The sequence below is a fragment of the Egretta garzetta genome, unplaced genomic scaffold (genome assembly GCF_000687185.1).
Source record: "Egretta garzetta isolate BGI_Z169 unplaced genomic scaffold, ASM68718v1 scaffold427, whole genome shotgun sequence".
Taxonomy (NCBI): Eukaryota; Metazoa; Chordata; class Aves; order Pelecaniformes; family Ardeidae; genus Egretta; species Egretta garzetta.
In genome coordinates, this window is record NW_009260345.1 from 341 (window position 1) to 13,131 (window position 12,791).

Genomic DNA, 12,791 nt, shown 5'->3' on the forward strand with positions numbered 1-12,791 from the left:
TGGGCACTTGCTGCAACCCACCGCCTGTGCTGATGTTTCCTTTCTTGCCAAATCCATCTGGGTGGATGCATCAGATGTCTCAGGAGGTTTCTCTCTAGGAGCAATGGTTTTAGCTCTGAGGCGAGTGCCCACCATATTGCCAGAGACCAAAGCACTTCCCTGGGATGAAGACCTAGAAGCGGGCTGCAGGGACCCTCCTGCTTGTCCTGCCTGCGCGAACTGACGCGCCACGCCCTTCTGATGCACCATCCTGGCGCGTGCCTCCGCTCACCCTCGGGCCTCCCGGCCTCGAGGAGCCGCTGTGCCTGCCCCAAACCAGCGCAGAGCCACAGGACCGGCCTTGCCGCCGCCGCCCCGGCTGAGGGCTGTTGACCAGTGCTCCTACTCGCCAGTGAAACAACTAGTGACCTTTTTTTCTGACAGTTGTTTGCCAAGTTCACAGTAAACCTTGGCTTCCTTATTCAGAAAAACAACTTGTTTTAAAAAGTGCTGAACCTGGAGTACAGTAGAAAAGCATAATGCCAGCCAGGTTCTGACTGACGGTCAAATAACGCTGTCTACTGAGGGTTTTAGACTTTCTCAAATGGTTTCGACACCTCCGGCTGTCTTGTATGTATATTGACCCATCTTATATTTGTACTGCGTACAGAAGTCTCAGTGGTAGGCTAGCAGTTGTGCCCATCATTTGTGCAGATACCATAAAAGATGATTGCCTTTAGGGACTTACGTAGAAGCGCCGCTCAGCTCCTTTGCGCGCCTCTTGTGTAAGACCTCAGCAAGACCACCTCTCCAGCAGCAGGGTGGGGTGGTAATGCGGTACTGGGTAGTTGCTGGGTACTGGCTGGGAAAAGGGTGCCATCTACTGAATTCTCGGTACAACTTCTGAAAAATCCTTACAGGTTCTGTATGCTTTTCAACTCTGCATAGTTTAAGTGATACCATCATAACGCAAGACGGCATGATTACAGTCAAAACAATAATCTAAAATAAAGACTGACAAGTCAGCTTATAGACAAGTAAAATTTTAGAAAGTTGCCTCTGCTTTTTATCAGAGCCTAAGTATTAATGGATGTTGAAAGTGATCTCAGAAGACAGTGCTGAAGAATCTGAAAGGGAGAATTATTTTGGTTTTCCTTACCTAGAACGGTACAATGCATTCACATTTATCTAACAGGGAAAAAAAAAAGATATCATTTGTTACTAGTTTAATATTTAGAATATTTAATATTTAATATATTTAATATTTAATATTTAGAATCAAAATATCATTAATTTTTTGTTCTTGTCTCTGTTGACCCATCTTATATTTGTACTGCGTACAGAAGTCTCAGTGGTAGGCTAGCAGTTGTGCCCATCATTTGTGCAGATACCATAAAAGATGATTGCCTCTAGGGACTTACGTAGAAGCGCCGCTCAGCTCCTTTGCGCGCCTCTTGTGTAAGACCTCAGCAAGACCACCTCTCCAGCAGCAGGGTGGGGTGGTAATGCGGTACTGGGTAGTTGCTGGGTACTGGCTGGGAAAAGGGTGCCATCTACTGAATTCTCGGTACAACTTCTGAAAAATCCTTACAGGTTCTGTATGCTTTTCAACTCTGCATAGTTTAAGTGATACCATCATAACGCAAGACGGCATGATTACAGTCAAAACAATAATCTAAAATAAAGACTGACAAGTCAGCTTATAGACAAGTAAAATTTTAGAAAGTTGCCTCTGCTTTTTATCAGAGCCTAAGTATTAATGGATGTTGAAAGTGATCTCAGAAGACAGTGCTGAAGAATCTGAAAGGGAGAATTATTTTGGTTTTCCTTACCTAGAACGGTACAATGCATTCACATTTATCTAACAGGGAAAAAAAAAAGATATCATTTGTTACTAGTTTAATATTTAGAATATTTAATATTTAATATATTTAATATTTAATATTTAGAATCAAAATATCATTAATTTTTTGTTCTTGTCTCTGATGTTATGCAGGATCCAGATGCTGTTGAATTATACTTTTTTTTTTTTACTAGCAAGGATAACTTATTTGTTCTTTAAATGAAAGAATTGTTTCACGGTTTTAATTTAATTTAGGCCCACCCTTGTTGGTCTTATTGGTGGAAGTCCAGAACAGTGCCTTTGCTTCTAGGATGAAACTAGCCATGTCTGACTACATAGTATAACCTATTTAAGAAGAAGAGTTTTGAGGGTTCTGAAACAACATCAGAAAACAAATTTCCACTTGGGGCTGCAGCAGTTTCGTGGAGTAAGAAGTATAATATTACTGTAACATCCAACACATCTGTTACAGAATGTTGTTATACTCACTGGGCAGTGGACTTCAACAGCGTTTTGGCTGGTCTTCATACAGACTGTTAGTTCTGTTATCATCTTCAGTGTTTGTATTTTCTCTTATCTTTAGGGATGCCTGAAAGTCAAGGGAGAGACAGCGAAAGCCACATCAACAGCAATGGTTCCAGCACTAGCAATTCGGTTGCTTGCTTCGGACAGGTCAGTTCCTTTTGCCTGAGAGGGAAACAGAAGTTTTATGCTTGCACATCTGGAAATCTGCTCTGCATATTTAATTATTTTAAATATTTACTTACTTATTTACATACATATTTTAAAGTACGACACAGTAAGGCTGGAGTCACACCCATTACCCTAGCTATGCTATACCTAATTGTACATTACATTTTCCTCCATGATAGCCTTGGCATGCCTGGAGTTATAATAAATTGCTCTAGATTCTTCACAGAAAGTTTTTCATTTTGTTCCTTAAAAATGGGGCTCACTTTATTCTCTCTTACTCCTAGATGGCCTGGATCATGTTTACATTACACATTCTCAGTACTGGTTCAGAAAAGTCAGCTACTTTCAGCTACTAAAAAAATAACTTTTAAAAAATTTAAATTAATTTGGGAAAAAGAAACTCATCTCTGGACTGAACAGACCTTTTAGTGGTGAATTCTCCATGATTGATAGGCATTTGTACATAGTTCCTGAATATGGCATAGGCATGTGCACTCTCCCTTTTTTCCTCATGCCTTTTGGTTACAGGCTTGCATTTTAGTGTCAGAAGAGACAAAGTTATTCTTTCAAGTTTAAATAGAACCAAATACAAATTAGAGAGGTTTTGCAGGCATTAGAACTTACATGGCTGTATTCAATACACGCTGTATTGAATTCTGTGTTCTGCTGAATGGTAGGGCAGCCAATACATGCATACACAATACGTATTATTTCAGTGGTAAAATCTCTGTTCTGTTCCACCTCAGAGCAGAGCAATGCAAGCTTTTTAGTGCTTGAATCTGTGCTTAAATAAGCATTTAGGCTTCTCTAACCTTTACAGATTGTAAATTGTATTTCTACTAAGACAAGGAGCAAAAGTTACAACACTTCAGGCTTCTACTGATGCTGGCGTTATCCAACAATATCGGTGATACTGGAGTTATCCAAAGGCCCTGAGCTGCTATCCTCCCTGCCCTGATGGCATGTGGTGGTAGAATAAGTTTTAAACTTCAGTTTTGTTGCAGTTTTTAAATACGCTTTTCTTGTTGGTCACAGATATACCATGTTTTATTTTTGAGAGGTAAAACACAAGCTTATATGTGTGTTCCTGGCAGCCTTGACTAAGATTATGACTGCATTAAGGTTTCAATAAGATACTAATAGGCCTGGCTGATCTCAGTTCTTCTAATGTAAGTGATGGTTATAAGAAATGAAAAAGAATTGCTACAGCTCAATAATTAATACTTGTGTACATATACTTCAAGAGTAAGAGGAAAAAACGAATATAATGCACACATGTAATGCACACACACCCCCTGAGGTCTTTCTTTATCTGTTACATCCTGATTCTAAAAATGGATCATACACCTCTTAGAAGGAATGTACATGGAAAAATGGGATAAAGAAGTGATGTTAGGAGAAGAGGGGGAGCTAAAATAGGGAGACTGAGAAGATTTGTCTTATCTTGTTTTTGTCAAGTATCAATACACAGCAAGTGAATATCAAGCTATCCAGCATGCTCTTCGTCAGAGACTGGGTCCGGAATATATCAGCAGTCGGCAAGCTGGAGGAGGACAAAAGGTATGAACCAACACGCGTAGATGTTTCAACTCACAGTTTTTTCCAGGAAAACTAGGGTATTAAAAAGTTACAATAATCCTTATCTTTTTGAAGTTAATTTCCCACTAGTAGTTTAATGTGCAGATATGAAAGCAAAGTCAGCATAGCATAAATTATGGCTTTTACTGAGCTACGGGTTCCTTTCAAACCTAAAAAAAAAAAAAAAAAAAGACTTAACTTTTCAGTGCTTCATCCTTGACAGGGGAATATTTATCTATTTGTGGAATGTTGAGACGTTTTTCTTATTTTTTCCCAGAACTGGAATATATGAAGCATTATGTAACATTGGCTGCATTTACCCTCTTTAGTGCCCGCTCGCTCTGCCTTCCCTTGATTAAATCATATTTGTTGTCATACTAACCCCCTGTCACAGCTGCTGGAAGAGGGTGAGCCTAAAGCTGCGCCATCTTCCTTTTATTCACATTATCTGGACCTTGAGCTTAGCTGGGTTTCCTCAGTGTAAGGTGATGTGTGTAATCCCTCTTTAAAATAAAGCATGTATAGATGTGTGCACATGTGCATGTATTTATGTATGTATATATGCTTTTCTTTTCAGGTCTGTTACATTGAGGGTCACAAGGTAATCAGCCTGGCCAACGAGATGTTCGGCTTCAATGGCTGGGCTCATTCAGTCACTCAGCAGAATGTTGGTAAGTATCTCTTGAGGATAAAGACGTCTTTCCTCTTGTTTCACTGTGAGGCCCTGAAGGAAAAGTCTCTCAGATAAGGACCAGGGTATCTATCCTAGAACTCGATCACTTCAAAGAACCTGGGGAGAGGCACATGGAGTTTCCAGGTGTCTTAGCAGTTGGTAAGAATGAGAGAAATTGAATAATAATAGACCTTCTGGTTTCTTTTTAGATCTTGCACTGGCATATGTCATAGTCATTATTCTAAGTGTGTTTATGATTGTTCTTGAGCTATTCTAACCAAGTTTTCTTATCTCTGTGGGAACACTCAGTAACTACAGTCAAGAGTAATTACAATTAAACTATTTAACACCCAGCGGCCCTGAGCCAACTTTCATACCTGTAATTTTTATATTCTAACAAGTTAATATTTCAGTTAATATTCCGCTAATCTTTAGGGACCTATCTTTTTCTACAGATTCTTCTTCTAACCAATACCTGGTTCTGAGATTTTTTTTACAGTAGAAAGCTTTGGAAAAATTCTTCTTCTAGAAAACAGTATTCAAGTGATCTTAAAACTTACACTTCTTCTATCTCGATAGCTATAGTAGTACCTACCAGAGGAGCATTGTCCTTGTTTGCAGATCTGCTATGCTAAGTTACTTCATTGGTTTCCATCTATTCTGTACCACTTTCCCCACCCCCACTTTTCAGTCAAGAAAGGACTGCCATCCTTCAAACTTCTATCTTTTCAAATAATGTCATAACAAGTCATTTCTTAGCAATTCAGAGACAGAGGATTCTGTTATATTTGATTTTAAATTCCCAGGTGAAAAAAGGGCTTGCACCTCTGGCAGGTTTACAAAACAATTAAACAAATAAACCAGGTGAGTGCGGAAGAACTTTTGGACCCCAGAGCACAGTTACTTGAACTTCAAAGCATTTCATTTCAGACATGAGTCCTGTTACTATCAGACTTGCAAGACTGCTAACTAGAGTGACCTACATATATCACATAGCATTGCTTTTGGTGTAAAATAAGGTAGATGAGAGCTTCTGGATTGAGAGTTGTATTGCAACATGTTAAGCTCTTCAGGCAGTCTGTCCTGCTTAAAACCTTCTGCAGAATTTTGCAAACTGGAGACTTACAGTATATAATAGAAAAGAAATTACTTTTATAGACAACAGTTTCTTTTCCATTGCTGTTTTTATAAATTGATACTTTAAATCATTCCTTCCAGCTGAAAAAATTGTTGCGCTTTGAACATTTAGGATATATAGCTGAATGAGAACTAACATTTACAACTCTTCCTTCTTTCATATGTTTAAGTTTATACACATAGTAGCAGGGTGTGAGTGTCTGACAGGTCCAAACACTAATAACCAGAAAGTATCACGTAACATGCCCAGAGCATATATGCAAGTCAGCATTCTCAAACTACAGTTAATATTTGTAAGTCATGCTCCATTTTTATAGAAGATGATACAGTATCTTGGGCAAATTCAGCAAGTATGGTACAGGTTTATGAATGTTGTCAAAGGAAAAAAATAAGATCTAAATGTGGATCCAAAGTCTTTTGTATTATTTAGGATGTTACTTTTCCCTCCCCCAGACTTTGTTGACCTCAACAATGGCAGGTTCTATGTGGGGGTCTGTGCATTTGTGAAAGTTCAGCTTAAGGTAAGTGGATTTTTTTTGTTTGCTCTGTCTATAGTTGAGCAATTGCCTAAAGCTGTGAATGAAAGTTCATGCATAGGTCACACTGTGGTTCTCGAGTACTGTATTACACCAGAGAGCCTAGTGGTGTCCAAAACATTGACCTTGCTATAGAACAACCAGCTAAGAGTAACTAATGAGGCTTAGGAAAGCACAGCATCTAATGAGAAGTGCAGTTTGTGCAGAAACTCCCTTATTCTTAGTATTTTTAAAATTTTGCTGCAGGATGGGTCATACCATGAAGATGTGGGGTATGGAGTCAGTGAAGGCCTAAAGTCTAAGGCCTTGTCCCTAGAAAAGGCAAGAAAGGAGGCCGTAACAGATGGACTGAAGAGGGCACTCAAGTAAGTGAAGATCAGAACTTGTACATTTTCATAAGTTACATGAGAATTAAGTGTTATTTTCAGTCACAGTGAGCTCTCTCATTTCTCAGGTGCTTTGGGAATGCTCTTGGGAACTGCATCCTAGACAAAGACTACCTACGAGCCGTGAATAAGCTTCCACGTCAGGTGCAGTACATGGGCTGTTAGAGCAGGGACTGCTAGATGTCCGCTGCTCCTGGTCCTTCATATTAAAAAGATTATAAATAATTATGTCAGTGCATCTCATCCCTGAATGTTTCCAGCTATGAGACCAATAGCTTTTGCCTGCTAGTTTGCGTGAACCGTTTGTTACAGAGTTCTTCCCTGACATTTTACCACAACTGCTCTAAATTTGGACTATTTGCAGTAGGCAAGGTTACTACAGTGAAGAAACAGAACCCTACTCAAGATCTCATGTGACATTTATGGTCATGTTGTCCAAGTCTCTCTATTCAGTGCCAGTAATGTGTACATCTGTGTTCATAGCAAATTAAATGTTACCACAGAAAGCACAAAACTGTTTAAACTACTTTGATCTAGGTGCCGTTTTCTCCATGTGCTGCAATTCTTAAGACTGTTTCAAGTTTTTTCAGTTGTAGCAACTCAGTTAATCGCTCCCATCTAGCCACTTCTGCTTTAAATGTGTATGAGCAGTGATACCAGTGTCAAGTCATAAGTTCATCACATAGGTGAAATGGAAGTCCTTGGGAGAATAGAGCCTGTCAAGACTGTGTGCATGGTCTTTACTGTATACTTTTGCCCTGTATAAGGCAAAAACCAGAACAGGTATCTCAGTTTGTTCTCGTCAGTGGTAGCATGATCTGCTTTACTATTAGGAATTTTAAAAAAAATCAAACTTACTCGATATATTCCTCTCATTACTGGATTTTTTTCAGGAATAAAAAAAAAAAAGAAAAGGATGAGAGAGAACTGCATACAGTGATGCAATCGCCAATTGCTGTAATAGGTCATAAAACCAGAGGCTGCAGACGGGCAGAAGAGCAGCCAGACAGTACAGCTATTATCTGTGTAACCTACCCTGAAGGAGGTACAGCTCCTCCGTGCATTCCTGGAAAATCAGGACTGCTTCATTTAGTCCTGAAGTCTCAAGCTGACAGCCTACATGCCGACCACTGGGCAGCAGGAAAAAGCAGTGCTCTTCAGGCTTTAGGGAGCTCTAGCAGAAAACAGGAAGTTTTTCCATGAGGAAGGCTTCTTCAGGCAAATAAAGTTTTTAATATGTGTAGCCCAGGTTATCGTAGAAACAATACCAGATGGGTCACAGACCAAAGCTGCTTGTTGTAATTGGAACTTTCACTTAATTTTAAGCAATATCCATACAGTAGCAATATCAATATATGCATTGATAGTTACTTTGTCCTTCTACTAACCGGTATTCAAACTTTACCAGGCCCTAATGCCCATCACAGCTAGATAGGAAATAAACTCAACACGGTCCTTGTAACAAAATCTACAGTGTACCTGTATTTCACCCCTCAGTGTTCATTGTTTTTGTTAGAATAGTTAACAAGTAGTTATTCTGCAACAGTGTTTTGTACTGAGGTCTCAAGCAAAGGTAATTCGTAAAGGCGGTTTCAACATTCCAAAAGAACCAAAAAAACACTGCAAAATGCTGATGCATCTATGATACAAAGGGTGAACCAAACGGTTTAGACTAGACCCACAACAACTTTTTAGCTATTGCCAGACACTTCGAAGTTTCACAACAGGGCAGAAAAACAGGTAGCACTACTTTGTTTGGCCCTGCAAATGTCCTTTGCTTGACTTGAAAAATGTGTTGGTACTTGAATTTTGCAACTGAATTATGAGAGCAGGAGGTACTGGACTTGGCTGCTGGAGGATGAGGAATAAAGTTAGGAAGATCTATACTGAAATTTTTTTGGTTTAGATACCTGATACGATGCTACTGCTACTGGCAGACTGTGGCTCTTGAATGTATGAAGAATTAGCACGTATAACTGATGCATGCTTGAACAATTACTTTCCTTGCCATAATATGGTTCTTACCCTTACTGAACAGTAAGAAGCCACGTTATGTCTTGCTTTGCTTTTCAGACTCCTTAACCTCCTTAGGGTTCAGTTTGCAAGGGAAGAGCTGCAGTTACTTTTACTCTGTGAAGCACTGGGTCAAACAGTGAAACTTCTGAGGTAACCACCACCACAGAGAAATGCCTCTTGTGGAGGTCTTTGGTCCAGAGAGAGACAAGAAATTGTAATGTACATCTTCATCAGTGACAGCCATACTTCCGTGCTATCACACTTTATAGGCATGCTGTGATGTAACACAGCAGTCTTTGTGGAATTGCAGTTGTTCTGGCTGTTACTGAGGTTGTACCTCAGTAACCAATGTTAATCTCATTAGCTCCTGATGCATACCAGTTGGGGGCAGTAGGCTTCTAGGCCGTAACCTACCTTGCTCACTGAGAAAAAAGCAAGCCTTTTACAACTGCTGATCCACGGAGTGTCACAGTAAAGTTGCCTTCATCATACTAGGAGTTACCAAACTCTCCTAGTCAGCCTAGAGCTGTCAGGCAGTTCTCTCTAGCTAACTTGGCCTGTAGGAGCAGATCCAAAGTGACACCTCACCAAGTAAAGATGGCACCGGTCTCTACTTCGTTAGGTCACTGTCTATTAGTGACATTGCTGCAAATTTGTAAAATCACAGAGCAAAACCCTCCTGTCTTTGATAAAAAGAGAATGGTGTGCCTTCCTCAGGGACTTCATGATTGCAGAGCTGGGTGAAGGTCTGCCATGCCCTTTAATACAAGCATGAAAACAGCACTGGCAAGACTAACAGACTCAGCAACAGACTTGTGAGACGGTCTGAGAAGCTGTAGGATTCTGCATGTTCTCCTATTCTCCTTTGCAGAGAGCACGGTACGGGGAAGACACGGGCTATCTGCCCTGAAGCACTGAACCATTAAAGGAACACAAAGTCCCATGAATTCAACTACTAACCAAATGACTTTGTGCTGAAAATGCATTTCAGTTTTCTAACTTACTATTCCACTTAGAGCACACCAACTAGATTTTTCAACAGTACTGTACAGAAAAAGCCTGTGCAGATTTCATCATTAACTTAATGAAGGAAATTTCTGAGTATGTTTTCTTTTTTTCCTTTACCAGATACCCTCCGAGTTAGATTTGGTCAAAGCTAAAAGAGAGGACTATGAGCCTGAAATAGAGAAAGCAAGATACAACAGCTGTTTGGAGAGGCAGAACGCAGGAGGAAGACAGCATTGCGAGATGGCAACTGCTTGCAGGCCCAGTCAGACAGAGGCTGCTGTGGTGATGGTAAATCAGCCAAGTAGTTCCAGGTGAGACTGCTATTACAAATTTATTTTATAAGCTATATTAGAAATTACTGTAGCTTTTAAAATACACAGGCAGCCCAATTTGGAAGATGCCATAAAATTGGTGGCTATTTAGTGGATTTTCCTTGCTTTATGTGTTTTTTTCTCCATAAAATGTAATTGCTGAAATCCCATTTAACCTTCTGCTTTCTCGGGGGGGGAGGGGCAGAAATACAGACCCCGTAGCTATTGAGTGTGATGCCACTTACCAGCGGAAATTGCGACAAAAGCAGCTACAGCAACAGTTCCGGGAACAGATGGAGAAAAAGCATCAGGCTCCAGTAGTTACTCCTAGCAGCAAACAGGGTAAGGCGTGGCATTAAAAATTGACAGTTTGAACAATAGCTACTGGCTTGCACGCATGATGCTCAATCCAGGAGCCTGACCAGTTTCATTGGCTTTTGTGCTGTGCTACCAACACACCTCTGAGACCAGGGGAAGGACGATTATCATGCTTTTCCCCCCACGTTCTTAAAGTGGCAGGAATGTCAGCTCTGAAGCTTCATCATTAAAATCACAATATTCCAACCACCCTAAAGCTTTGTGCAGCACAGTGGCTGTTGTCAGTACCATTAACGTGCTGCACCCGAGCAGAGACTGCATTTCACCGAGGTGGTTGCAGGCAAATAGATATTGCATTAGCTACTAAATATGTTGCTCATTATTCATGGGGAAGCCTGGACAGCTGTGTGGTAAGCAGGAACTTGGGGATGGGGGAAACAGGCAAAAAAAAAAAAAAAAAAAAAAAACATGCACTTGTTCTTATCAGCTGTCATCAGGTACAGAATCTTACCATTCCACCTACTGCTACCAAATCATAACCAGCTCTAGGAAGAAGGAGGGTACCCAGTGGCATCTGCTGCTTATTGTTTCAGACTCATGCTCTGTTAAGGAGCAAAAGCATTCTTTTGTATTTCTAATATTAAGCTCTTCTTCTGTTACCTCCCCCCAGCCACATCCGATCCTCCCGTAAAGCACAGCACTCCAGCAGTGGTACAACAGGAACTAGCAATAGAAGAGGAGTTCTTTGCAGGTCAGCCAAAAAGTGATGCGTAACGGTGTGTTAAAGCATTAGCATTTAAATCAACTCTGAAGAGTACAGCGTAAAGGTAAAAGTTCTGAAGAGGTTGGAGTAATAGAAATGCAGGTATGAGTCTGATCTCAGCCATACAAACCTTGCTTGAGTGGCAGGGAAGTGATGTCCATCACTATGAGGGGTTGCTTTTAGAGTAGAGAGTTGTTCGGTAAATCCTTTTCCTCAAGGGATATTGTACAGAAACAGAACATTTGTGGGGGCAAGGGGGTGTCTTAACATGACCGTGGCTATTTGGATCACACTTGCACCACGGTGCCTGGACTTTGCTTCAGTCCCAAGCACAAGGGGTAGTACCGTTTCCCCGCTGTGCACTGATGTAGAAGATGCTTTACGGTTTCACCTTTAGTAGTGGCCCCCACTTGTAGGAAGAGAGTGGGCTGGCCCTGGAGTTACTGTCATTCCTGTAGCACAATACTGTTGTCTTCGGCTTGAGCGCCATTTCATTTGTTCTAGATGATCCTGAACTTTGGGACATTTCCTTGGAGACCGCTGATCTTAAGGTAATGGGTCACAATGTGGCAGACCCATCAGCTGGGCACCGGACACCTGAAACACCCCGTGGACATCATCAAATGACTACTCGGAACAGGACCCCTCACAGAATGACTTTCCATAAAGGTTCTGCTAGGGTGGCACAACTGCAGCCAGCTGCTACAATCATCAGCAACAGCAGCTGTGCCGGCCAGCGTACCCCAGGTACGTGCTACCAGAAAAATGGCAGAGTTCTCTCTTCACAATGGCTCTTGGCTTTGAAAGCAGTGCTGTTAGACGAGTAAACTCGGGTGGGAGAAAAATCCTTCCTTTCTTGGGACTGGCTGCCGATACCCGGGGGGGGGGTGCTAGGAGAATTGGGTTTTTTCCATCCAACTGTCCTATCAAGGAAGAGCTAGGAAAAGGATTGAGGAGCACTTTTAGAAGCAGAAAAAAAGCTTTAAGAAACTTCCCTTTCTTACTCCCTCCCTGTTTGGCAGAGTACAGCCCCCACCAGAGAAGCCAAAGCTTGAAGAAAAGGAGACTAGAACCTACGTAAGACACCTGGTAGTATCTGTTACCTCCCTACTGGATTACATCAGAAGTCTGCAGTTGGCTGCTCAAATTATTACGTCTGATGCATTAATGGATTTTCCTGTATATTATGGTGAAGCAACACGGAAGAAGTTAATACAGCCAGCAAGAACTTAATGTTCTTTTAGGTTATAACATGTTTCAGATGCCTTTTTCTATAAACAAGCAATCATGCTGCTTCTGCAGCGCTAGACTCTACGCAGCTGTACTACAGGCTGACACTACCCGTAAATTTGCCTGAAACGGTAACAGAGTTAATACTTAGAACAAGATGCAAGTCATGGCTTCTTCCTCCCTCAGCGTTGCCTTTCAGCACAGAGAAAAGCACTTGTCGGTAAAATGGGGAGAAGGGTGGGTTATGGTCAGGTGGCAGAGCCCGCAAGCTGCACTCGCCCATTCGGTGAGGCCGAGGGTGTGAAGCTGTGGCAGGGGCT

General features: G+C 41.2%; 1 protein-coding gene across 3 annotated transcripts; it reads left to right on the forward strand.

Moving 5' to 3' along the window:
- Positions 1–303: 303 nt before the first annotated feature.
- RAD52 (RAD52 homolog, DNA repair protein) lies at positions 304–12,782 on the forward strand. 3 transcript variants are annotated; one of them, XM_035898132.1, is made up of 12 exons: positions 304–609; positions 2,406–2,494; positions 3,974–4,075; positions 4,671–4,764; positions 6,357–6,424; positions 6,686–6,804; positions 6,894–6,969; positions 9,970–10,160; positions 10,360–10,502; positions 11,149–11,229; positions 11,746–11,988; positions 12,264–12,782. In XM_035898132.1, the coding sequence occupies exons 2-12, from the start codon at positions 2,408–2,410 to the stop codon at positions 12,320–12,322; spliced, it is 1,263 nt and encodes a 420-aa protein (XP_035754025.1). In that variant the 5' UTR covers positions 304–609; positions 2,406–2,407; the 3' UTR covers positions 12,323–12,782. The 3 variants fall into 3 exon arrangements, with proteins under 3 accessions (XP_035754025.1, XP_009641003.1, XP_035754026.1); XM_009642708.2 differs by having other exon boundaries at positions 10,366–10,502; XM_035898133.1 differs by lacking the exons at positions 304–609; positions 2,406–2,494 and adding an exon at positions 4,815–4,925 and having other exon boundaries at positions 4,037–4,075; positions 4,671–4,694.
- Positions 12,783–12,791: the final 9 nt, after the last annotated feature.

What these genes read in the sequence shown, in the direction of transcription:
- RAD52 (XM_035898132.1), top strand. Translation starts at nt 2,408, where the DNA reads ATGCCTGAAAGTCAAGGGAGAGACAGCGAAAGCCACATCAACAGCAAT. An exon ending in TGAATAAGCTTCCACGTCAG is followed by an intron (nt 6,970 to 9,969) that starts GTGCAGTACATG and finishes TTCCTTTACCAG; the next exon opens with ATACCCTCCGAGTTAGATTT. An exon ending in TACTCCTAGCAGCAAACAGG is followed by an intron (nt 10,503 to 11,148) that starts GTAAGGCGTGGC and finishes ACCTCCCCCCAG; the next exon opens with CCACATCCGATCCTCCCGTA.